Source organism: Ursus maritimus, unplaced genomic scaffold, assembly GCF_017311325.1.
Source record: "Ursus maritimus isolate PB19 unplaced genomic scaffold, ASM1731132v1 scaffold_16, whole genome shotgun sequence".
NCBI classification, from domain to species: Eukaryota; Metazoa; Chordata; class Mammalia; order Carnivora; family Ursidae; genus Ursus; species Ursus maritimus.
The window spans coordinates 43870906-43896002 of NW_024424008.1; the positions used below are offsets into that span (position 1 = coordinate 43870906).

General features: G+C 44.6%; 2 protein-coding genes across 2 annotated transcripts; both read right to left on the reverse strand.

Annotated features, from left to right (window-relative positions):
- Positions 1–66: 66 nt before the first annotated feature.
- On the reverse strand, positions 67–10646 carry TBRG1 (transforming growth factor beta regulator 1). The gene is made up of 9 exons (XM_008688240.2): positions 10279–10646; positions 8389–8459; positions 7508–7740; positions 6787–6923; positions 6346–6492; positions 2021–2118; positions 1650–1760; positions 1083–1225; positions 67–394 (listed from the first exon to the last, which is right to left on the reverse strand). The coding sequence occupies exons 1-9, from the start codon at positions 10426–10428 to the stop codon at positions 249–251; spliced, it is 1236 nt and encodes a 411-aa protein (XP_008686462.1). The 5' UTR covers positions 10429–10646; the 3' UTR covers positions 67–248.
- Positions 10647–13954: 3308 nt separating this feature from the next.
- Positions 13955–21138, reverse strand: PANX3 (pannexin 3). The gene is made up of 4 exons (XM_008688238.1): positions 20397–21138; positions 19072–19214; positions 16424–16638; positions 13955–14594 (listed from the first exon to the last, which is right to left on the reverse strand). Exons 1-4 carry the CDS (start codon positions 20575–20577, stop codon positions 13955–13957), a joined length of 1179 nt encoding a protein of 392 aa, XP_008686460.1. The 5' UTR covers positions 20578–21138.
- Positions 21139–25097: the final 3959 nt, after the last annotated feature.

Sequence of the window (25097 nt, forward strand, 5' to 3'; positions counted from 1 at the left end):
AAAAAAAAAAAAAAAAAAAAAAAAAAAAAAAAAAATCCTGATTACAACAAGATGAAAATAAGCAGATTTGTAAAGAGAAATTTATTGCTAAAAATAAAGCAGCTGAAGCTTTTCCCCGGGAACACTGTCACCACGGGAGCCTCCATGACAAAATGTGTTGGTATCTCCTTCACTCCTGAACCGCTGCCTTCTTCCACACTCAGAATTTTACTTTAAGTTAGATGACGTGGTGTGCGACCCCCTCCTGCTCAATCTGAAGACGGGGTCGGGCTGCACTGTGACAGAGACTTCAGGTGCTCCAGGTGAGTGTCCACCAGGGGTTCGTGTGTCAGGAATGGGGGTTGGTAAGAAGACACGAAGGGTGTGGGCTGAAGCTCTGGCAGGTCCAAGGATCCTGAAGAAGAAAATTCCTTCAGTTCCACTGCTGCCTGGGAATCTCAGGGGACTGATCAGACACATGGATGTCCTTTCAATTCCCTACACCCTTACACCTGTCGGCCGAATCTTGCCCTTGTTTGGTAAGACAGGACAGAAACTTAACTTTTACACTGACGAAAACTGTGGCCAAAATAGATTAAGTGATTGATTTGCCTAGGGTTATACAGTATATTAGAGAGAGAGTGAGAAATTTTAAATCTATTACTTCCCGTCCAGAGCTCTTCCTATATGATCCAAGGCCAGATCCCTGATCATTCCACCCATCCGGGGCAGGGGAATCCACCGAGCATAGGTGGGACCAAGGCCGTGATCTGGTCCCCTTCACTTCATTTGAAATTTTAGTCCTGCACAGTAGACTCTCCCCTGGAGCTCAGCTTGCGTCTTACTTAGGTTAGAAAAAGAGAAAGGCCAATTTCTCCGTGGGCCCTGCCTTACCCTGACAGCCGGCCGCTCCGTGATGCGGCCAGCACTGCTGGGGAGCCCGGCAGGCCAGCTGGTCCTGGCACCCGGGACTCTCCGTGGTCGGGGCAGTGAAGTTTCCACCACTTACTGCCCAGCTATTTGCAGTACTCAACTCTGAATGAAGAGTAGAGGGCGGCCTAAAAGCAGTCCACTTTCAAGCCAGAAAGGTAAAATTAAGATACCTGGCAGAACGGGGTCACCATGATCTTCACCAAAGGCCTGTCTCTGGAAGGCTTCGAAGCTTATCGCTGCATCATTCTCTGGCAGTCCTTGGGGCGGCTGCCCGTCTCCGGGTTTCCACACATCAAATTTCACCCACTGGTAACTGCAGGATCAAAGGGCATTGTGGTAAGGGGTGTCTGTTAGCCATAATAACCCATTCTTACTTTCGGAGAGATCAGGTACTTTCTCCTGTACGTTGCTTCCATACGTATCTAAAAATCACATTAACGAAGAAACTAAGAGAAGACTGGTGTCTTTAGGGACACGTTATTCTGCAGGACTTCCCAACCCTTTTGCCATCACGGGACTCACAGAAAACGGTAACTTGAGTACTGTGGGTACTGGCTCCTGCTCACTTGAGGCGAAGAGGACTAACACTGAGGTACACAGGCTGAGGAGCAAGCACGCCCCGCACACAGAAGCGGCTCAGCAAGCGTGAGTGTGAGCAAAGCAGCAGCTGCTGGCTTATGTCCCTGAGCCACTCATCACAGTGTTTCTCTCAAGGGGATGGATTTGACCACACTTACTTGAGGCATTTTCGAGCTCCTGGACAACTCTGGATCAGGTTGTGAATAGTTGGATGAGAAAACCCAAAAAAGTCAGCTCCGGATGGAAGGAGGTTGGGCATTAGTTTCCCCCTAAATAGGAGAGGGAGGATTTGTAGTTTACAAGTGGAGAGGGAGATGAGAATGGGTTTAAGAATGGACTGTGGATAGGAAGGCAGAGAACACACTTTCTTGACTTGGGTACTCTGGAGAAATCCAAAGGATCTCTGGTAAGAAATATAAAGGATGCAGGATAGCTTTCTATAAATATGGGATCTCCAGACATTAAACACAAGGAAAGGCTCACTGTACCACAAGTGATCTCTTTAGACTGTTTTCAAGCTTCAACTTACATAGCAGCACTTATGGCCTTGAGCAGTTCTGCGTGACAGGCATCAGCAGAGGTGGTGACGATGGCGTTCTGGGGGTCATCTTCAGGAACAATTTCAAACTGAGAAAGATCAAAGGGCAAGGAGATCAGCCTTGAAGGAGGAAGTAGCAGAAAGTCATACTACTCCTATAACGACTTCTTCACTCTAGATCTTGAAGCGGAATGTACATGATACTAGAAGGTGGGCACAATTTCCTAGAGTGCTTAAAAATTCAAACGAGTGCAAGGAAACACAGAAAGTCCTTTGACTGTTTCAGTTCTATATACCTTGCTTGACTGCTCTCCAGTGGTCAACACTTCATTTGTTACATACCTTTCCCATCCACTTACATCTACTAAGTACAAATACAAATGGTATTTTAAAATATTTTTCAAAGATTTATTTATTTTAGAGACAGAGAAAGAGCACCAGTTGTGGGAGGGGCAGAGGGAAGGAGGGAGGGAGGAAAAGAGAGAGAGAGAAGTAGACTCCCTGCTGAGGGGGAGCCTGACATGGGGCTTGATCTCATGACCCTGAGATCATGACCTGAGCCAAAATCAAGAGTCAGATGCTCAACCGACTGAGCCACCCAGGTGCCCCACAGATGGTATTTTAGAAATATATGAGATAAAATAAGATCATGTAGTCCTAGCTTTACTTTGTAATATCTAGAAGGAACACAGGCCATTTTTACTGCAAGCCTCATTTATTTTTTGAATTGCAAAATATCTTGACTATTAAAAAAAACCCCTTAAATTAAAATTATACTAATACTGAGGAATTTTTGCCAAAAAGTATTTTTTTTAACAAACACTATCTAGCCAACTTAATTCCTTGACCAGTTTTCTATAAGTTCAATGAATTTTTGCGAAGAAAATATTTCTGTAACAAGTTCTATTTCACAAATTCAATTCCTTGACCAGTGTTCTATAAAGTTCAGTTAAACAGTATCCATTTTTCCAAAGACATACAGTTGGCTAACAGACACATGAAAAGATGCTCAACATCACTCATCATCAGGGAAATGCAATCAAAATTACAATGAGGTACCACATCACACTGGTCAGAACGGCTAAAATTAACAACACAGGAAGTAACAGGTGTTGGCAAGGATATGGAGATAGGGGAACCTTCGTGCACTGTTGGTGGGAACGCAAGTTGGTGCAGCCACTGTGGAAAACGGTATGGAGGTTCCTCAAAACGTTAAAAATAGAGCTACCCTGTGACCCAGCAACTGCACTACTAGGTATTTATCCAAAGGATACAAATATAGTGATTTGAAGGGAAACATGCACCCCAGTGTTTACAGCAGCATTATCAACAATAGCCAAATTATGGAAAGAGCCTAAATGTCCATCGACTGATGAATGGATAAAGAAGAGGTGGCGGGCGCACACATGCACGCACACACACATACACACACTGGAAGGTTACTCAGCCATCAAAAAGAATGAAATCTTGCCATTTGCAATGACATGGATGGAGGTAGAATGTATAATACTAAGCGAAATAAGTCAGTCAGAAAGACAAATACCATATGATTTCATTCATATGTGGAATTTAAGAAACAAAACAGATAAACATAGGGGAAAAAAAAGGAGAGAGAGGCAAACCATTTAAAATAGACTCTTAACTAGAAAGAACAAACTGAGGTTTACTGGAGGGGAAGTGGGCGGGGTGGGGAGGAGGTTAGTGGGTGATGGGGATTAAGGAGGGCACTCGCGATGAGCACCGGGTGCTGTATGTAAGTGATAAACCATTAAATTCTACTCCTGAAGCGAATATTACACTGTATGTTAACTAACTAGAATTTAAATAAAAACCTAACCAAACCTAACCCAAACCAAACAGTACCCAGCTTTTTAATGTTTATTTTAATCAAATTATTCCAAACAGGATTAATTTATTTTCTGTATATTTTCAAGCAATCATGTGCATTATTAGTCATTTGTTAGAATCCAAAATCTACTTTACTGAGTATGGTTTCTGCAGCTGTTAAGTTTTCTTCTGCACTTTGAACTTCAATTTTACTGTGTCAAATTTTAGAGCTCTTTCAATTTTGTCAATAATTATCTTGCGAGTTTTAGTCAGTGGTTTTGTTACTTCAACCAATGACATACATTGCAAATTGAAGATACTGATTGTTTATATTTATTTCTTAGCCATGCAAGAAAAAACCGCAAGCAATTATCTTCAGATATTCCAGGATGGCTCTCTTATTTGGTACTAGTCATGTCAATTCCAATCTTTTATACTGTATGCAGCGCTATTCTGTTTTGCACAAAGAGCAAATAAAAGGCCAAAATCTCCTATTTTGGTTTTGGAGGGTGTTCCCTGTTTGTATGTATAATTCTACTTCATTCTTGTAACTGCTACATAATATCACACAAGGTGGATAAACCTTGATTTTTAACCATTCTCCTACTGGTGTGTATTTCAGCTATTTCTAACTTCTTGCCATTGCATACAATGCCACAATGTATATTGTTATATGTAACTCTTTTATTCACATTTCCACATTTTTCTAGTAAATACTTGAATACCTAACAGTATTCTGGGTCAAAGGACACACATATTAAACTCGTTGATATTGCCAAGTTGCCTTCTGAAACACTGAAAATTTTCACTCATACTAATGCATACTTGTTTTCCTATACCCTGGCCAACACTAAATATTATCAATCTTTCTGCTGTTTGCCTATGAGCAAAGTAAGACCTTTTTATATGCATTTCCCTAATTGCTAATGAGGTCCATTCTTACCATCTGCACTGTTTCTATAAAATACTTGTTGTATCTAATTCTTTTTTATATTTGACCCCAGGAGCACTTTATCTGGATACTAATCCACTGTTATATATTTTCTTCCTGTTTTTTGCTTGAGTTTTAACTTGGATTATTGGGTCTTTTGTCATTCATTAAATTTTTAACGGTCAAATCTGTTACTATTTTCCTTTGTGGCCCTATATCTCATGCCTTGCTAAAGAAAAGCTTTCACCTCAAAGATTATAAAAATACTCTTCTATATTTTCTGTTAACTTATAGGGTAAAACATCCTATAAAGCTAAAGTAATTAGAAGTCTTATTAGCATTTATAAACAGAGATGAAAAAGAATCATCTGGAAGCACACTCAAGTATTATATGCATTATATGTACACTAGAGATATCACTCCATGTCAGTTGGAAAAAAAAAAAGACTTGAAACTCACGATGTATCTGAAAATAATGTCCAGAGGGGTTAATGAGTTTAAAAAAAAAAAAAAAAAAAGGAAGCTGAAAACCCCACAAACTCTTCTTTTCAAAAATATTTCAGCAGTTTGTCTTTAAGGAAATTAAGAATCAGCTTGTCAATATCCATTACAATCCTATTAAATTTTGATTACATTTGCACTGAATTTATAAATTTGTTATAAATATGGTATATTCGCAAACAATGAATCATGGAACACTACATCAAAAACTAATGATGTACTGTATGGTGACTAACATATCATAATAAAAAAAAAAAGAAAAAAAATATGGTATATTGCTACACTATGAGTCTTTCCGTTAGAGTACTTTCTAAACAGAACTCCTGCAATGGCCATGTCATCTGAACACTCACATGTACCTAACAGTGCTCTAACCAGGACACGAGCGGTGCACCATTATCCACATGCATCAGGCAGGCTCTCAGCTTCTGCTCAAAGGTTCTTCTACCTCCTTCTACCCAACTTTCCAGTGATCTATAACATCATCAGACAGTGAAGCCTGGAACTCTGAAAATGGTCTATTTTTTCCCAGTGATCAGAGGTGATGGCTGGGGAAAAGGAACTGCCTTGAATCACAGCAGTGGGAAGGATGAACAAAGGTATTTCCTAAGACTAAGGTTCAAGTCTCCCAGGTCCTTAGGAGCGTGTGCAATCAGAAACCAATATGCAGCTTCTTTGCTACCTCCATTTTGCTCCTTCCTGAAATGGCAGACTATCAGAGTCATCGTTCTGGTATATATGCCTGCACGTCGCAAATAAGCAGGTTTGCTCAGCCTCACAGTCACCATAGCAACAGTACAAGCAGCAGGGTTCAAAGGAAAGGGCGTCAGTATGAGAGCCAGACTGACAGATTCAAATCCCGGTTCAAGCTCTTATTGACAAAGGTCTGACTTAGGGCCAATTGCTTTTCTGCATCTTGGAGTTACCCAAATGGTTATTACACAGGACGTACTCTAAGTGTCAAAACAGGTATACCCCTTAAGTGGCTGTCACAGAGAAGGGTCTCAGAAAAAAGAAAGAAAGAAAAAAAAACAGTGGTTCTTCACAGAGTGGATACCTGAGGCTGCACGCCACCATCCTTGATCTGGCAGGTATACAAACACTTCTGGTCTGGGCACTTCACGCTGGCATACATTCGAGTACTGCAGTAGCCCACGGGGTAGATGGCGCTCTCATCATGGAAGCCAGGTCGGTCGGTGATGATCTATAAGAAAGATTCCCCCAAACTGCGACTGAGGTCGCTGGAGAATTCAGGAGTCCGGTGTACTGTGGTAGCCTTTAAGACCACTTTGGGGCTGCAGAGAGTGACTCGAATCACAGAGAGAAAGTGTGTATGCTGGGCAGCAGACAAAACTGACCTGGTTTCCTAGGGACTGGCGGTTTTCTGGGGTTGGTCTGGATCAGCAAGGGGCTGCGGCTAATGGGAACAGGGAGGGAAGGCTCAACCCCATTCCCATATTTCTGATTCTCCTCTCTATGTATCGCTGGTCTCACTCACCTCCCCCAGGCTATATACTGTTAGACCCCCCAGTCCGATGGGGAACACAGGCCGTCCTGAGGGATCCAGGGCAATGGGCTGAACCAGCTTGCGAGCACCTCCCTCCATTTTCTTTTTCTTGGATGTTTTCTTCAGAACTGAAACGCAAATCTGGGGTCACCCACTTTAGGCCCCTCCCAATGCTGAGGGGAAGGGGAATATTTACATGTGAATGCTAAGAGCAATAAGCCAATCCTGGTTCTATAAACTCACTGAATGGGCACATGGGACTTTCCCCCAAAGCCCAGAGTATCTTTCTAACCCACCCACCTGGCAGTGGCTAATTTTGTTATTTGTTCGGAGGACCCAAAAGGCTTGCACTTTTTAAGGCCTCTTAATTCATCTATCAGATCAGAAATTTCCCAAGCCATCCGCGTGCTCAAAAGGTCACCTAGCCCATTTCCCTGCCTCTAGGAAAGACTGAACGGAAGGCAACCCAGAGAGCTGGGGCTGTGGGAGAAGGGGGAGGCCTGACCTTGCTCCCTTTACATGTAACCAGGTCTGTCTAGAATTCCTCCACCCAAACGGGCTCCAATACACTTGCTTTCTGAGGGCTATTAGGGATGCCTAAGGAGGGTTTAAGTACATCTGTGGTCATGTGTGTCTACCAGTTAGTTCCAGGTCTTTGCCATTAGTTGTTGGGCCTCTGGGGCAAGTGATATCCTTCCTCTCCCCAAGGTACCTTCCAGTTTGTTGTTCTCTTTGCCTTTTTCTTTTTTCTCCTTCTTGGATTTCTTCCCAAATGGCTCCTCAGCCCCAGTGCTGGGCCCAGAAATGGACCCAGCTCCCTGTATAGCTCCCACAGAGCTGGCCGCACCATAAGGCAGGGGCAAACTGGAGCTGTGGGAAGGAGCTGCAGCGTGTACGTCCCCTTCGGTTAGAGCCTGAAGCTGGAGGAGCTTCTTTAGCAAATACCTGAGGTTGGGAAGGAAAGGGAGCAGAGGTGTGAACTTCTGTTTCATCTCAATTCCGTATTTTACTCAAGTACTAGAAAAGCCAGAATTATATACAAAGATTATTACACTCATAAAAATAATGTTCTTCTTGGGCCCAGGGAGTAATGAAGCTCCAGAGGACAATACGTGAAGGAGCCCAAGATAAGGACTGTAGCTTCTCTCTCTTGCATCAACAGGGTTCCTCTCCCTTGATGTTGAAAGGTGTTATGCTGCCAAAGGGCACATACCATGACCTGCTTATGTATATATTTTATATATACCCACTGTGCTTTGCACAAAGTAGTACATATTGAGTATTTGTGGAAGGAGAGGCAGTTTCTTTCATCCCTTCTCTTTTGTAATTGGGGAGTTACAAGAAGACAGCTCATTAGATATGGCAAGAGGGCTGTGCTAGAAAGACGAATAGAGGAGCTGTCTCAACCCCAGGGTCCAACACGACTTGGGTAAATGGGAGCCAGTACTAGAAGTTGTGAGTTATTCTGTACTTGATCAGTAGCCAATGGATTGTAAAAGGCACAAAAATTCCACAAGAGAAAAATTCCCAGAACAGTCACACCATATCAATCACTGAAAATGTGATTCTGAACACAAAATGAAGGCAGCTCACCGTCTTTCTTCTTTTGCTTTAAGAAATTTTTCCTCCAGACGAGCAATTTCATCACAAATAGCAGCATTTTCCTTTAAGAAAATTTTTTGGATATAATCACATAAAAAGAATAAAAGATCAAAGTATTACATTGGGAAGAGGAGCTGTATTTTTCCTTCTTTTTTGAGAGAGAGCTCACATGCAGGAACGAGATGGGGGGAAAGGGCTGAGGGAGAGGGAAAGAGAGAGAATCCTAAGCAGGCTCCATGCCCAGCGAGGAGCTCAACATGGGGCTCGATCTCACGACCCTGAGATCATGACTTGAGCTGAAATCAAGAGTCGGGTGCTTAGCAGACTGAGCCATGCAGGCAACCCAAGAGGAGCTATATTTCAAACCAAAGAAGTCTGTGTTGCTGGATGAGAAGGATGAGACACTCTATCTTGCAGAAAACGGTTAAAAAGACCTACAGGTACATGTAGAATCAAGTTCCACTATGGGCAGGGTAATTACATAACTTATAAAAACTGCATATTTGAGTGAAAAGGGGGTGCTATTAACTATTATACCAGTGCAGCATGGTAGACTAGGGTCTCCTAGGCAAACCAAGATATGTATGATCACCCTAATTAGGGTAGCTTTTGGCAGAGAAAAGGGCATATTGCTTAAATCCATATATGCTTAAATTTAATCCTTATGAATAGGAGAAATGTCTGTTCCCAAGTGCCTTGACTCTTGGGAAGCTTATAAAACCAACTTAACCCAAAGCATCTCATGCAATATGAATCTTAAAGAGAAAAACTGGACGAATAAAATCAACTCAAGTATGCAAAATTCTTAAACTTCATAATCTACTTATGTGTACTCAAGTATCATCTTTCTGACTCAGTCTGTTTCCCAAGCACCAGCTGTAAAGGAATGCTCTCATCTGGATGTTCTAGAAGTGAGACTTCAAACTCTGAATATTCAGACTTTAGGTACCTCTGACATGTAGGGGATAAAAGAAAGGGAATGGCCAATGAAGTATCAAGTTCTTAATTCTACTATCTTCATTTCTCTCCAGACCACACAGCAAGTACTAAATAAATGCTTTTGGAAAAATGTGCTAATTTTCAAATCTTCCCTTATGTTTCCAAAAAAGTTGAGAGATGTTCAAGCTTTTGGTAGAAGGAAGAGGTAAGGTGGTGATTCAGCCGCGGAAGCACATTTGAGGACTCCATTTCCTACTGCCCAGCACTGAGGCAGGCTCCAGCAAGCCAGAATACTGCAACACAAGTTGTGGCTGGCATGCCAGTTCACGTATTCAATAAAAACAGAGCCTCTACAATAAAAGAACAGCAGAAATACTTGAGAGACTCAAGGGATTGGAAGGGGGGTAAATTACTGAAAGCTTCACGTGTCTGTGGAGGGAAGAGGTCGGTTATGCTGAGCTGCTGGGGAACAGGCTGTGTAGCTGAAGTAGTAAAGAAACTAGGACCAGGGTGTCTGAAGTTGGAATCAGGGCTTTGACACAGTGCCCTTGAGCAAATCATCTCTTTGGGTTTCAGTGTTGCCATTTTTAACAACAATGCCTCACTCTAGGGTTCTCTTGAGACTCAAACGCCTTTCCAAGAGTTTTGCAGTAAGAACGACAGTGGCTGAAACTGATGGGCACCTCTTCTAGGTGCCAAGCACGTCACTGTCCTCACTAAATCTTCACAACTCCGAAAGGCAGTTGGCTCTCACGGGTCGGGAAAGGGAAGAGTACAGAAACTACCCAATTTGTCCAAGGACACAAGGCTAACGAGAAGTAACGTGTACTGCAAAAGCGAACACTGCTGTTCCTGCCACTCTGGGAGGGGAACGGTGCGGGGTAAGATGTCGCGAATTAGGAGTGTAGAGGCGGAGAAGCGCCGAGCGACGGCCAGACTCACAAACACCGTGGCTTTGGCCGCTTTGCGCAGCCGCAGGTACTTGAGCCGGTACTTCTCGTTCTGGCTCTTCTTCGGGAGCTTTTTCATCCTGGCCTTGCTGGACTGCAGCGGGGCCCGCGGCGAAGAGGCCGGGCCACCCAGAAAGCTCATGGTCCGGCCCCGCTACGGGGCCTCCAGCGCGCGGCCGGCATCGGCTCCTAGGCCGAGGAGCGCCAGCTTCGTCTCGTCTGGGCTGCCGGGATCCGGCCTCTTAGGACTCTATCCTTCCAGAACGTTCCCAAGGCGGACGGCAGGGCCACAAGCCCGGCAACCGACCTCGGCCCCGGGCCTCTCCGCACTTCCGCGTCTGTCTCGGAAGTAAGCCCTGCCCGGAAGTTACGTAACGGCGCCGGCCGCGTGTAACTTCCGGGGCCGTGAGTCTGAGGTGGTCGCGGCTGTGCAGGTCGGCGGCCGGGAGCGGGGAGGGGCGGGGGCTAAAGGTGGCGCGAGTCAGCTCTCCGTCACTCCGCGCAGTGTGCTTAGCTGAAGTCTGTGGAGCTCACGCCTAACACCTCCCCCCCCACCAAGTCTTCCCGGCGCGCATCTCACACGCGCTCCCCCAGCCCACTGCGTTTCAGTGCCAGTTTTCCACACTTCTTCCCGCATCGTGGGACGCACTTGGCCGCAAGTGCTGGGACTGCGGCTTTCTTGAATACAGCTCGCAGAGAGGTTTCTGGAGAGCTTATTAGACCGTGATTTTACTAGGATCCGGGACGACACTAGTGAATAGAAAAAAAGGCCTCTGCCGCCCCAGGTTAGAATCTAATAGGGAAGACAAGATCTAACACGCGGTTTTAATAACATGCCAGCACTAAGTAGGCACTCAGTAAACGTTTCCCTGACGAAACCAAAAGTATGTTTCTGGACTTAGACCTGTATTTATTTAGCGCTAACTTTGTAACCAAAGTCTATCTAAAATCATCAAACAAAGAGGGTAGACAATTGTTTAGGAAGCAGTACTGGTAAAGGCTCGAGTCTGGAAGATGCGACGCTTGTATCCCTGCTTATTTCAGCAATGCCACTAACTAGCTGAGTGAGCCTCTGCGTCATAGGTTTTTCCGTTTAAAACTGGATATCCTATTTAGAATGGGGGCTAATGAGGCTTTTAAGTTGTCAGGTACTCTTACTGATGTAAAATATAATTACAGTTAAAGATTCAAAATGTAGACTTCTTGAGTTGTATATGGAAATTAAGGAAACTACGTACATAGTGAAAACAAGTTACTGGGGAAAAATGTACCGCTAATGGATAGAACTAACTTACCGAGTTCAAAAAGAGAGGTTTAGAATTGATGACCCAAGTATGTCATTTCTGATAACTGTAAAAAATAGTAACAGGGTCTGACAAAATGGTTTTAACCCAGAGAAGTCCTGGGAAAGTCCTTTTATGCCCCTCCATGTTGAAAGCTGCCCTTGTTGGACTTGGCTGGGTTTTAACAGAGCAACTCCTCAGGAAGCCAGTGTACTTTCACAAACATATGCAAGGTAGCCATAACAGAATCATTTTTGGAAACTGCCAAGAATATCTTCAGCCTACAAAATATCCACAGTCATACCTTTGCTAGTACAGATTGGTTCTTGGAACCTGAGAAAAGATAATCGAGTGATAAGAAGAGATTGTCTTTTTTTTTTTTTCAAATCTGTTTGCCAACTGCATGATTTATTTGCTGCCCAGGCTGTATTTTGTCCTTGCAGGCTTTGTGATCTGACTTTATTTTCACTGATCCTCTCCATATACTGGTATCATACCTAGTGGGAGGGAAAGTGTGATCATTGCTTTAGTTTTCAAGCTGCTCTGGCTAACGGATTTCAGTGGAATTTGCATTCAAATACTATTTTTCATCATTAGAAACATCTCCTTACAACATGTAAAACACTGTTTGCAAGTTTTAGATATTTAGAAAATATAGTACAAAGAAGATTTTTAAAAATCCATAATGTTGCCACATAGGGTGAGCCGCTTTTAACATGTGTGTTTAATACTTTCATGCATTTTTATGTATGTTAGATAATACAATGTTTCCTTTTTTTTTTCACTTACCATTATTATAGTCATTTCGTGGTGTTATTATGACTGCTTTATAACCATAATTTCAAACAGATGCTTAATATTCTAGTTATGGCATAATAATTTTACGTGATTGCTTCCATGTTGTTTGGCTTTTTGGTCATCAGTTGCTGTAAAGTGCATCTTTGTGCACAAAGTGTTTTTTGTACAAAATTATTTAGGGGCTGGGTCTGTGTGCTTCAAACAATGTAACATTGTCAAGCATCATTCAGTCACTTATTTATTCAGGAGAACATTTATTTAGTGCCCACTATGACACAGATTTTAGGAAACTTATTTAAGAGGAAAAGACCGGGCAGTATTAATACAGTGTAATAACTTTTATCTCAGAGGTAGGTATTGAATGATATGGCAGCACATCTTTAGGGAACTGGGGAGGAGATAGGAAGCCATTCTGAAGAAAATATGGCTGGGCAGACTCTGAAGGAGAGCTAGTGGCCGGCCAGTGAAGAACAGAGGAGGGCATCTTGGGCAGTGGAGACAGCACATTCAAAGGCTCAGCATCGTGAGAAGCATGGGAGCAATGTAATTCTTCTGCTTACCTATATGAGGAAGGGTCTACATGGCCTATACAAAAATTCTCTGAAGAAATACGCAGCTCTAAAAAGAAATACCCAATGAGAGACAGCATGGTATTGTGGGCTGAGCAGGGCCTCTGAAGTCAGACCAAGGTTCCCTTAAGTCCAGACATAGAAATGGAAATTAGAAGCTAAGATGGGATAATGAGTCAGAGAAGAGAGAGAAGGGGCTCAACAGCACTTTACTGTCATTCCCATTTAGTTCTAAGTGGTTGCTATTCAGTGATTGGCTTTAAGTGGACGAGGTATAGCATCCCCTGGAGGATTAGAAGGACACCTGGGCCCATCAGGAGCAGTGAAGGAGTCCACAGCCCATAATCCCAGCCCTTGGTGAAGTGAGTCCCTGGTTTAGATGATGAAAACCACCATAGCTCCCCCCACAGCGGACACATGGCCCTGACCTTGTTCTATGCTGTCCTAACCCCCAAGAGCAGATAATAAATTCCTGCATCATTATCTTCTGACCCACTCTGTGGGTCACACAGGGTCTGGGCAAGGTCATTGACTTCCACAAAGCAAGCTGGCAAATTCCTAGGATTTCAGGCCACACCACAGGGTTTCCAGGGATTTCACATTTTTATTCACTTGGCAGATTGCCCCACATGCTCTTTGGGTTGAGCTGAGTGTGTACCTAGAAGGGCCGTGGAGTAAATATACAGAGAAGAACATGCCTCCATAAATAGCCTTTAGAATTTTCTTTCCTTGCAGAATGTCTAGAATTCTGGTTAATTTTTTCCCCCCTATCCTCATAGAATGCTCTAGACCTAATTTTTTAGTTCTTTGACTCTTCAGCTCTAACTTTCAGATTTGTTTTCATGCGTTGATTTTATCTTCTCACCTTTAGGAAAACATAAAACAGGACAGATGATTCAGCTGAATCCACACTTAGCATTTCTAAAGTGGGTATTTTTGTACATTAGTGTGTGAGGCTTGTGAAGAAGGAGAGAGATTTTTACTTTTCCATAAAATTTCTTGCTCCATGGTTTCTTAACTATGGGTTTTCATCACCTATTCGGTGGGTGAGATGTTTAGGTTTTGAGGGTTCTAAGCCAGCCAATAATGTCATGAAATCGACCACTGTGTCAATGTTGTGCTTCTGGGTGGTCGTGTCCTTCAAAACACATAAGACACTCAACCAGCTAAAAGAGATGAGCTCAGAGATGTTGGCTCGGAGGAAAAGAAGGATCACATTGAGGTCATTGATGGGGCATCCCAGCATCTTTCTGCTGAGGAGATCAAAAGCTGGGAGCATCTCATAGATGGATAGGAGTCGTTTGTCCCATCGACATAGTCGCGTGAGGTTGTATATTATCACTGGAACCAACAGGGTGTATATTGTTATACTGGAGAGACTAACAATTTGCAAAACTGACAGAGAGGTCAGCCTGCACGTGATCAGATGGGGCATGTGGGTCTCATCACTAAGCAGCCCTGTCTTGACGGAACAACTGAATTCCTCTTGAAAGAAGACATCCAGGTGGAAGTGGCCAAGGTACAGGTAGATGGCTGAAATGAAGAGGAGCAAGAGGGAGTTCCTCAGGAGGTAGGTAGCCACTAGGGAATGTGAGCGCTGCTTACATGCCAGGTACCGCTCCAGCAAGGGGAATTCGAAGTATCGTTCTTTCCGAGCCCTGGGCAGGGGAAGAAAGGAGGCAGGGTTAGGACAGACCATTTAGAACCATATATATTGAGAGAGCCCTGCGGGGAAGTAATGGAAACTGTGTGTCCGACATGGCATTCTTGGCTCACATGAAAATCCGTCTTCCCTGAGCATAACCACTCCTCTCCCCAAAGAGGTGTGTGAGTGTATCTTCATTCTCCAATGAATGAGTGCAATGTGGTCTACCCAGTGAATGATCAGTGAATAACCAATGATCACACTGGATTTCTGCCCAGCAAAGCAGACTAAACCTTCAAGCTAAAACGCGGTCCTCAAGGAAGCAATGGGCTTATTAAATTAGCACTGGACTGGGAGTCTAGATAACCACATCCATCCATTTTATAAAAATAAAGATGCCAATAGGTATTGGTTGAGAGCTGTGGTGTTCAGGCACCTGTAAGCCAGTCTCTGCTCTGAAGGAGCTTACGGTCTGGCTTGTGGGGAAGGGGCAGATAAGATCTGCAAATAGGAAATAAAAATTATGCTTGATTTGTGGCTAAAATGATGGACACAAACCACGAAGTTGTTCAAGTTAGGGGAGAGGTAGGCATGAGCCAGAGTGTTCAGAAACCTTTACAGAGAATACTGTCTTGGATTTGGCTTCAAGAGGAGGATCGAGTTCAGAAAGATAGACGGGAGAGGAACTTTTTTCGGAGGATCGAGTATGTGCACAAACAGGAGACAGAATATAGTTTCACGTCTCAGCTCAATGCTCCTCCTCTTGCTGGGGCCTCCCTTGGCTGCCCGATTTATTTATTTATTTGTCTATCATAGGTTTTATTGAACCTATTTTTTAAAAGATTTTATTTATTTATTTGACACAGAGAGAGACAGCCAGTGAGAGAGGGAACACAAGCAGGGGGAGTGGGAGAGGAAGAAGCAGGCTCTCAGCAGAGGAGCCTGATGTGGGACTCGATTCCAGGACTCTGGGATCATGCCCTGGGCTGAAGGCAGAGGCTTAACGACTGAGCCACCCAGGCGTCCCTGAACCTATTTTTTTTATAATAATATTTTTTTATTATATTATGTTAGTCACCATACAGTACATCCCCAGTTTTGATGTAAAGTCCCATGACTCATTACAAGGCTGCCCGATTTAAAACTGCACCACTCCACCACCCTCCAGCTCCTGACACCCTCACCCAGCTTTACATTGTTCCCTTGGTACCACTTATCTTCTGCCATATAATGTGCATATGTGTTGTGTTTATTTGTTGTCTGTTTCCCCTCAGTAGAGTGTGAGCCCCATACGGGTAGGTGTAGCTTTGTCTCCTCCTCACCCCTGCCCCCAACACACGCAGCACACACTGATAGGACCGAAGCTCCAGAACAGCACCTGGGATGCAGTGAAGGATGCATGAATGCTTCAGTGAATGAATGGTTATTCAGGAGAAGAGGAGGAGACCGCCTGGGTGGAGTGGGAGGTTTCTGTCACTTGGTGGTCAGAGGTGTGAAGAAGTAGTTGGTGACGGTGTGTAGAAGGCCTTGGAAAAATACTTGGGAGAATTTGGGTCTTTTTCTGGAGGTGTGGGGGGAGGTTCCGAGTGGGGGAATGGTATGTGAAAGTAGTACATCAGAGAGATTAGCCCCTTTGTGACTTGGGGTGTTCATCTGTAAACTAAGGAAGAGTCCTGTCTCTCCTCCCCGTGGAGAAATGATAGAAAGTGAGTGAGACGGTGTGTTAAACACTTCGGATTCTTGAGAAGGATGGTATAGAGGACAGTTTAAAGATGACCCTGCAAGGATATCGTGTTAACGTGCAGCTGAGTCCTTCAGAAAGGGGCGGGAAAGGCTACTCACTTCTCCAGCTCATCCCAGAAAACGTGGGGGTCCGAGCTCTTCTGCCGGATCTTCAACATGTGCTGCACGAGGCGGATGGCGCGATTGTAGGATTTGTCCAGTTCGCTGATGATGAACAGCAGGTCTGAGCTGAGGGCTGGCGCAGCCGCATACTGCCACAGCAGAACGGGCAGGTACATGACCACAGCCAGGGCCAGCAGGGAGTAGGGGAGGGCCTGCGGGGCGACAGTGAGCTGAAGAGGGAGGCCCAGGGTGCAGGGGCCTTGTAGAGAGAGAGCTCTGAGTGAGGGGCTCTCATTCCCTGCTTCCTGCCTCAGAATGGGGAGGCAGTGTGGGGAATGAGCCACCAAAGGCCCAGGACTTAAGGCTGTCCACTGACTTGGCTGAATATAGCGAAGCCCAGAGGAGAAGGGATGGTGGAGCTTTCTGCTCCCCGGCTCCACTCCTCAGATCTTGGGTCTGTGTAGGGGCGTAGGACCCCAGGGAGGACAGAAGGGAGGGAATAAGGTAGAAAGAAGGGGAGAGGGGGACAGAGAGAGAACACGAGAACACACCCCCTGTTCCCCACGAATGTTAGCCTGGGTCGCTAACCAGAGATCATGGCCAGCAGTGGTCACGGCGTCACATCCTGGGAAACAGTGACCTTCATCCTTAATCTTCATTCTCCATCATCCTCTCTTTCTTTGACTGCTCCAAGTTTTTATCACCAAGCATCCAGAGTCTGTTAGCTTTCAAAGCCCAGCCAGGGGCCCCAACATTGCTGAGAGGAAGAGGTCAAATCCCATATCCTCCATGCTGCCTTCCCCGACTCCTCTCCTGTGCGGTGGTCTTTTCACCTCTGCAGTCATGGTCATGCCAAATGACACCATCAGGGACTGTCTTGGAATTCTTTGGGGGCTACTTCTGTTATGCATGTACACAAGCTGACACTTAGGTACGTGTGAGTCTCGTGTCCTCAACTACACAATTTGCTGCACAATTTGCAATACCTGATGTCAGCCACTATTTTGGCCACAGTAAAAACTGTTTTCGTTATAGGCTTTTGAAGCTACATTTGTGCTAGGTGCTTCACATGCATATTTCATTTGACCATCAGGAGGGTGCTGCCAGGCAGACACTAGTAAGATCTCTTTCTTATAGACAAGGAGACTGAAGCACGAGAAGGTTAAGTGACCTAGACAGGTTACACATCTCGTGGGTGGGGGAGCAGGATCGGGAATTAGGCAGTCTGATTTTGAAGCTTATTCCCTTAAGGACTACTTGACTATAGCTTCTCCTGAAGCAGGGATGCTTTTTATTTTAGAGGAGAGTTTGAAGAAAAAGAGGGAGGATGCATATTTGGTTGCAGCTAGGTAGAGAAGAAAAAGGTGTGTTGTGTGTTTTTGAACTAAACACTAGAGACAGGTTAGGAAAACTACACCAGTCCACTAGAGAAAATCAGAACCTTTTCATTCCTGTTCAAGAAATGGCATTTCTTGAAAATAAACTTCACCCCAGGAGATTCTGTGTCAGTGGATTTGAAGTGGAGCCAGAGAGTCTGGGTTAAAGAGCGCTCAGGCCATCCTGTCAGACCGTTTGACTCTTTCCTGACATTTGAACCCCATCCACAAAATCTTGACCTTGTTGCCATCTGGATCCCGCTTAAACACTTCCAGTGACAGAGACCCCCATGAACTCTTTCCATTAAGTCTCTGGTTTTGTCTGGGTTCCAGACCCATGTGGCCTTTGGAGGCCTTGTAAACTGTCATAACCAGAAAATGTCATGAGTGACCTCTGACTCAACATGGTGAAGTGGACACACACATGACTTCTGCTCCCTCATGAAGCCCCACGAGAATGATAATAAAGGGATAAAAAAGACCTAATTCTATCAGGACAAGGGAAACAGGAGACAAGAGCCATAAGAGGTTGCAAACTGGAAAGCAGTAGCATGCTAGGACACAGCAGCCTGTGGGATGGGGAGGTGAAGCAGGCCAAGCAAGCTGTCTTTGCACCACAGAGCCAGAAAGACTCAGGAATTGCAGATATGAGGCACCTCTTAAAATGGGGGAACAGCTGGGGCTGCCAACAGGAATATTGAAAAAACAGACCCACAGATCCTCCCCATAACATGACGCACTTATCAAGCGACTGTCTTTTCCATCCCCTGGCAGAGGCTTGTGCTTCACTCTTTGGGGACATTAAACCAAAGTGCCTCTGCGCTTGGCTTCATTGAGGGCAGGGGAGCAGCGCAGAGAGCCATGTTGGTTGAGTGAATACTGAGTGCTGAGACCCACAGCTGAGTTCTAGATGATTGGCAGCCGAGCTTAATACCCACCCCCCCCACCCCATTCCCTCGGCACAGATTAAGGATCCATTGATTCTTCTTGGGAACCGGCCCAAGAGAAAGGATTACACACACCGATATTTGAGGTTTTCCCAATGAAATGGCCCAAAGGCTTCATTATAATCAGAGGGCTGGTCAGCCAGCCTTACCCACAGGCATGAAGCTTCCAATCAGATAAAAGCGGGCGACCAAAGATCACCGGACATTTGAAGAAACACGAGAGTCAATGACGAACACAAAAAAAGCAGGAGGCCGGGAGGTGAAGAGGACAGAGAGAAGACCTCGAGGTGGCTCTGGCCGGCCCCACCCCCGCCCACTCTACCTTGTGAGGCCACAGGGACTTCATCTTGTGCTGGCCAAGCTCATCGGGTTCGTGGTGAACAAGCGAGTCCCAGCAGGAACTGTCCACGTAGGCGGCCTGCCGGATGCTGAAGTTACTGGGAGAGAAGCAGCGGATGGGAGGCCCTGGAACAGGAACAGAGCTTGGAGGCAGCCTGGAGTTGGAGCAGAGGAATGGGGACCCGGGATTCACCAGCGGAGAGCTTTCCGGGGGTTGCCTCCAGGGCTCTGCCAATTTCTGTATCTGGCAGGCACTTTCTCCGTCCCAGGCCCCGGCTTCTGGGGGCCCGCACTGCCGAGTCGCCACAGGTCTGTTTGGCTCAGGGCTGCCAATGTGACGGGCCTTTGATGTGGGTTCTTTCCTCTCAGAGCTCCCCCTGGACTCCCAGAAGCCAGGCAGCGGGGGCGCCCCACACTCCTGGGTTTGGTGGTGAAACCTTCCTGAGAGGACTGACATCTCTGAGGTTCTAAACTTTAGAGGGTTAATTGCTGGGCTTCGGAGCCCACATCAAGAGAAAGGGTGAGCAGGTTGTGCTGAAAGGAAAGTGGGCTTGGGGGGGGGGAAGTTTTGTTTTCCCGTCATTCTCTAGAGAGAGGCAGAAATGGGAACCAATGGTTCTCTCCATCTTGTGGGTGAATGAAGAGGCAGTTGATGTACCTCCTTGGGAAACACAGTAAGCTACTCGCACAGCCGGAAAAGAAAGCCAGAAATCCCACTTCTCAAGAAGTCTACCTCTTCTTTAACAGAGGAAATTTGCTGAGTTAATCTAGCACCTAGAACAGACATGTGTGTTTGTTCATGGTTGCGTGTGTGGCCATGGTCTGTGGAGAAGAAGGAATGGATTTATTTAGCACCTATGATTTGTCAGGCTCATAACATATGTCCTCAAATCGGAAGCCTTGGAGGGGCAGAGTAGGAGAAGGCTGAGACGGTAAGAGACTTGTCTAAAGCATGGCTGACTAGGACCGTTAGTGGTCCTATGTCCTGAAAACATTATGGAGCCCCAATCTCTCTCATCCATATGAAAATCAAAATAAAAGTTTAACTATTACAATGATATAAAATATATGAAATACTGAGATTAAAACTAAATATTTTTTATTCCAAATGTTGGGAAATGATTTTCAGAATTTTCGGTGCCTCTGTTCTGCTGGTGCCCTTAACCCCTGCATCGCCTGCCTTTTGGGTAATGCCCAGGCCCAAGTCACAGAAGCTGGACAGTGTGGGAGCTGTCTCACTTCAGAGCCCATGCAAAGGTGAAACAAAGCGGGGGGTCTCTCGTACACTGGGTCTTGGAGGCCACTTACCGGAGGAGAACTCCTGGGCAAATGCCAGCGACATCAGCAATAAGGGGAAGCCCACAGTTATGAACTTGACCATGCGGTCCAAGGGAAGTTCCAGGCGCAGTCCTTTGAGGTGGGGGCCCCTGCGATCAGGCAACAGGGCATCTGACAGCATGTATTCCGCAGCTGCGTGTGCGAGCGACATGGTTCCGGGGACCTTCGGGGTGCAGAGTTGGCAGGAAGGGTCCCAGGACAGTGGTGTGGGGAGATGGCAGCTTCAGGCAGCTGGCTTTGAGCAGACAGTGCCTGCAGCCGCAGCCTCGCGGAGATCTGTGCTAGGAGCAGGCACTGGTTCTCTAAATAACCGTCCAGGCCCTGAGCCAGGCATCTGGTAATTAAAGGGAGGCATAGCTTAGTGGGTCCTCACTGGAGGAGGGTCGGGTGTCAGTTGGGGCCGGTGCCAGGCTGCTCTCTCTGGATTGTCCCCGAGCAGATGGAGTCCCGTGGCTTTATGCTGCCCTCTCATTAATAAAGTATTTTTGGTGGGGTGGTGGAGAGAAAGAGGGTTGTGGAGCCAGGGCCCCCCATGTAATTGGTGTGGAATTTGGGTGGAGATTGCTTAAATCTGTTGAAGGCCCTCATTTTGTGGTTAGGGTGGGAGTGGAGCCCCCAAGACCCAGCTAGGATTGTTGCTCCTACATAGTATTCTTTGTCTCGGTGATGATTTTTGCTTCGGCCCCAGGCTCTTTCCCAGAAACGACTCTATATTTGCTGTTAAATTTCCTTCCCTGCCTCTGGTCTTCTCCCACAATGTTTCAGCCACATATGTACAATTTCCATCTATTTACAATTTTTTTAAAGCCTCCATCAGTTCTCTAGAAACCTGGGGGATGGGGGAAGGGCAGTAGTGAATAGTGGAAAGAACATGACCTTTAAAATTTGGAAGGAAAAGTCTCCCACTGGAGACCTAGTAGTACTCATTTTATTTATTTTTTTGATTACGTGACTTCAGGCAAGTCACTTTTGGTTCAGTACTCTCATCTATCAAATGGTATTATGTTGTAATCTTACAAGATTGTGAGGATTGTTCAAGAGTATTGTACATGAAGGTGCTTTGTAAACTGTAAAGTGTAGGGCTAATGTCAACTCTATTTCAGTTTGGTGGAGTTGGGTGGTTGGAAAAGCAAACACTGGGGCATAGGGCACTCTTGTCTCTAGCACTGTCTCCAGACTTGGCAAGAGAGGCCCTGACCTTGCCTTCACACTGGGCCCCTTTAGCTGTATCCTTCTTACAAGGCAAAGAGTCCCTGGGGCTCAGGGGGCATGTCCCTTCAGAGCACACGCACCTGCTGTAGGCCACTTTTCTAGCACCTGGGACTCTGTAATTCCCTGTCAAGGTGGCCCCAGCCTGCTTCCAGGGCCGGTGCAGGCCTTCTCCTCATCCCAAGGGTAGACCATGCTGCTGGTGTAGACTTCTGGGCCTGAGAAATGGCTTTTGTAGGGATTTGGATTGAAATTAAAAGTCGTGGGCGGCCCACACATGCAACTGTGAGGCTTCTTGCAATGTGGGACTTAGGGGGTTTGGGGAGAAGGGATCTGGGAAGTCTGGGGATTCTAAATTCAACAGAGGGTGTGTATGTGTCTCTGTGTGTCAAGGTAGACAGAACATATTTTATTTAACAGTTTGTTAGCTTGACTTATAACTTTAAAATGTTTAGATATAATGGTGTATGGGCCTCTATTTGAACTCTTTTTCCTGGGATCACAAATGTTCAGGCTGGGCCTGCCTCTCTCTCCATCCCCAGGCTAGAGGCCAGCTCTGATTCAGAGCTGCCTGGTATGCTAAGTGTAATGATCCCGGTTGGGAACAGGGTCTGTTCTATTCCCCATTTTTATCTTTTCCAGTCCCCATTAGTCTTGCTACATTCCCATTTCTGTATCTTTTCATTGTGTGTGTTTTTGCCAAATGCTCATTATTGGTTTGTATGTATGTGTTTTCTTTTACCTAAATCAGTTTACGTTTTATTGAAGGATATACAGACATTAATATGCACATATCATAAGCACACAGTTTAATAAACTTTCTTCTGATCCAGAAATAGAACCTTGCTAACACCCCAGAAGCCACCATTGTGCTCCTTCCTAAATATCATTTCCCAAAAGGTAATCATTATGCTAACTTCTAATAACATACATTAGTGTTGTCTTCTTTTATACTTTCTAGAAACAGCATCATATGGATATACTCTTTTGTTTCTGGCTTCTTTTGCTCTACATTACATTCTTGGCTTTTTTGGTGGTTTCAGTTTGTTAAAATTTGGTTAAAGATTTTGCATTTATATTTACAAAAAAGAACAAGCTTGATCCAATATTCCTTTCTTGGAAGGACTCTGGCATGTTATGCTGGTCTCATGAAAAGAATTAGAAAATATTTCTTTTTTATTTGTTCTCTGGAAAAGTTTGTACAAGATCGGTGTCAATTCTCCTCACTAAATATTTGCAAGAATTCATAGGTGAAGCCATTTAGGCATGGGGTTTTCTTTGTGGGGATGTTTTAGTTAATGGATCCAGTTTCCGTAATACATATTTGACTATTCAGATTTTCTGGTCTCTTCTATTAGCTTAAATGCACTAGTTTTCTATTGCTGCATAAAAACTGTACTAAAACTGAGGGCTTAAAACAAGCATATATTCATTATACCTCCTGAGTTGCTTGTTGACGAACACACATTTGGCTTACACTCCTTGTGCCACAGAAAAATGTACATTTCCCCTTCTGGTCCTTCAAGAGAATTCAGTTGGGATATATACCGAGGACCTAGAAGTTTTAGGTCATAGGGCAGCATAAAGTTACCTTATCTTAAGTAGGATCATATTGTTCTCTGGAATGGCCACAGTGCATAAAGTTCATCTCAAAGAGTCTGTAGAAATTTAAGAGCAGCTTGGCTGGGTTGTTCTGACTCAAGGTCTCTCATGAAGTTATAGTCAAGATGTTCACTGGGGTTGCAGACAACCAAAGACTTCAGTGGGACTGGAAGATCCAAATCCAAGCTCACCCTGTGATTACTGGATGGATTCTTAGTTCCTCATTGGGTGTTGGCAGGAGGCCTCCATTTCTTACCACAGGGGTCTCTCCATGGGGCAACATGGCAGCCGGTTTTCCCAGAGCAGATGCTCCAACAGATAGATCAAACAAGAAGGTGTAGTGCCTCTGACACCGCAATGGCTGTTCCTATTTTTTTCTTTTTTTTTTTTTAAAGATTTTATTTATTTATTTGACAGAGAGAGAGACAGCCAGCGAGAGAGGGAACACAAGCAGGGGGAGTGGGAGAGGAAGAAGCAGGCTCCTAGCGGAGGAGCCTGATGTGGGGCTCGATCCCATAACACCGGGATCACGCCCTGAGCCGAAGGCAGACGCTTAACCGCTGTGCCACCCAGGCGCCCCTGTTCCTATTTTTTTCTTATTCAGTAGAAGAGAGCCATGAATTCCAGCCCATATTCAAGGGGAGGGGAACTAGGCACCACATTTTGAAGGGAGTGTCAAAAAATATGTGGAATGTTTTAAAAGCACTACAGGTGACAAGTTAAATTTTTGAGGAAATTGTCCATTCTTCATGCAAATTGTCAAATTTATTTTGCATACCAGTATTTATAATATCCTCTCATTATATCGTAGCAATATTTTATCATGAAAATATTAAATATAAAGCAAAGTCGAAAGCTTATACAGTGAATATCTGTAATACTTGTCATTTGCATATTTTACTCTGCTTGATTTTTTACACATCTATCTACCCATCCCTCTATCTACCCAACAATCTGTGTTATTATGCTTATGATATGTGCATATTAATGTCTGTATATCCTTCAACAAGATGTAAACTGATTTATGCAAAAGAAAACACATACATACAAACCAATAATGAACATTTGGCAAAAAATTATTTGTTATTGACATGGGTACATGTCAAAGTAAATGGCAAATATTCACATACTTCTCCCTAAATACTTCAGCATGCATATCACTAATTATACTTAAAATTTGTTTACAGTTTGTTTCTTGTAAGGTAAAATTTATGTACAGTGATGCACAAAGCATAAATGTGCATACATAGAGCTCGACAAACGCATAGACAGGTGTAATCCATACCAACTCAAGATTAGAATGTTATCATCACTCCAGAAAATTCCATTTTATTCTTTTTTAAAGATCCTAATTTTTTGGTGAAAATCTCCACACTTTCATCTAATTCATCCATCCTCTATTTTCTTGATTATATTAATCAGAATTGTTTTAAAATCCTTGTTGCCAACTCCAGAATTGGGATGATCTGGAGACCTGCTTCTGCTGTCTCCTTTTTGCAGATTGTCTTACCTCCTTGCCATTTTGCACTGGATGCTGAACATTGTGGATAAAAGAACTAACTCTAAGAACCAGAGATGCTCTAGGTGATTCTACCTTTTTGCCAGAGATGTTTCCGCTTTCTTTTGTTAGGTACACAGTAGGTAAGATGCTGATCACTGAATCCAATCAGGGACCGAGCTGAGTTAGGTCAGTGCTGGAGTTTTAGTACAATTCATTCCACAACTTAGTTTTTTCTCATCTTAGAGCCTGATCTTTCCAGGTTTTTGATTGGGAGTCTGTTGGGTTTTTGTCTCTTAATCTCTGAAAGACTGGAGAGGTTTTATTATCCTCTAGAGAGGATTTCAGCTTAATTCTTTAGC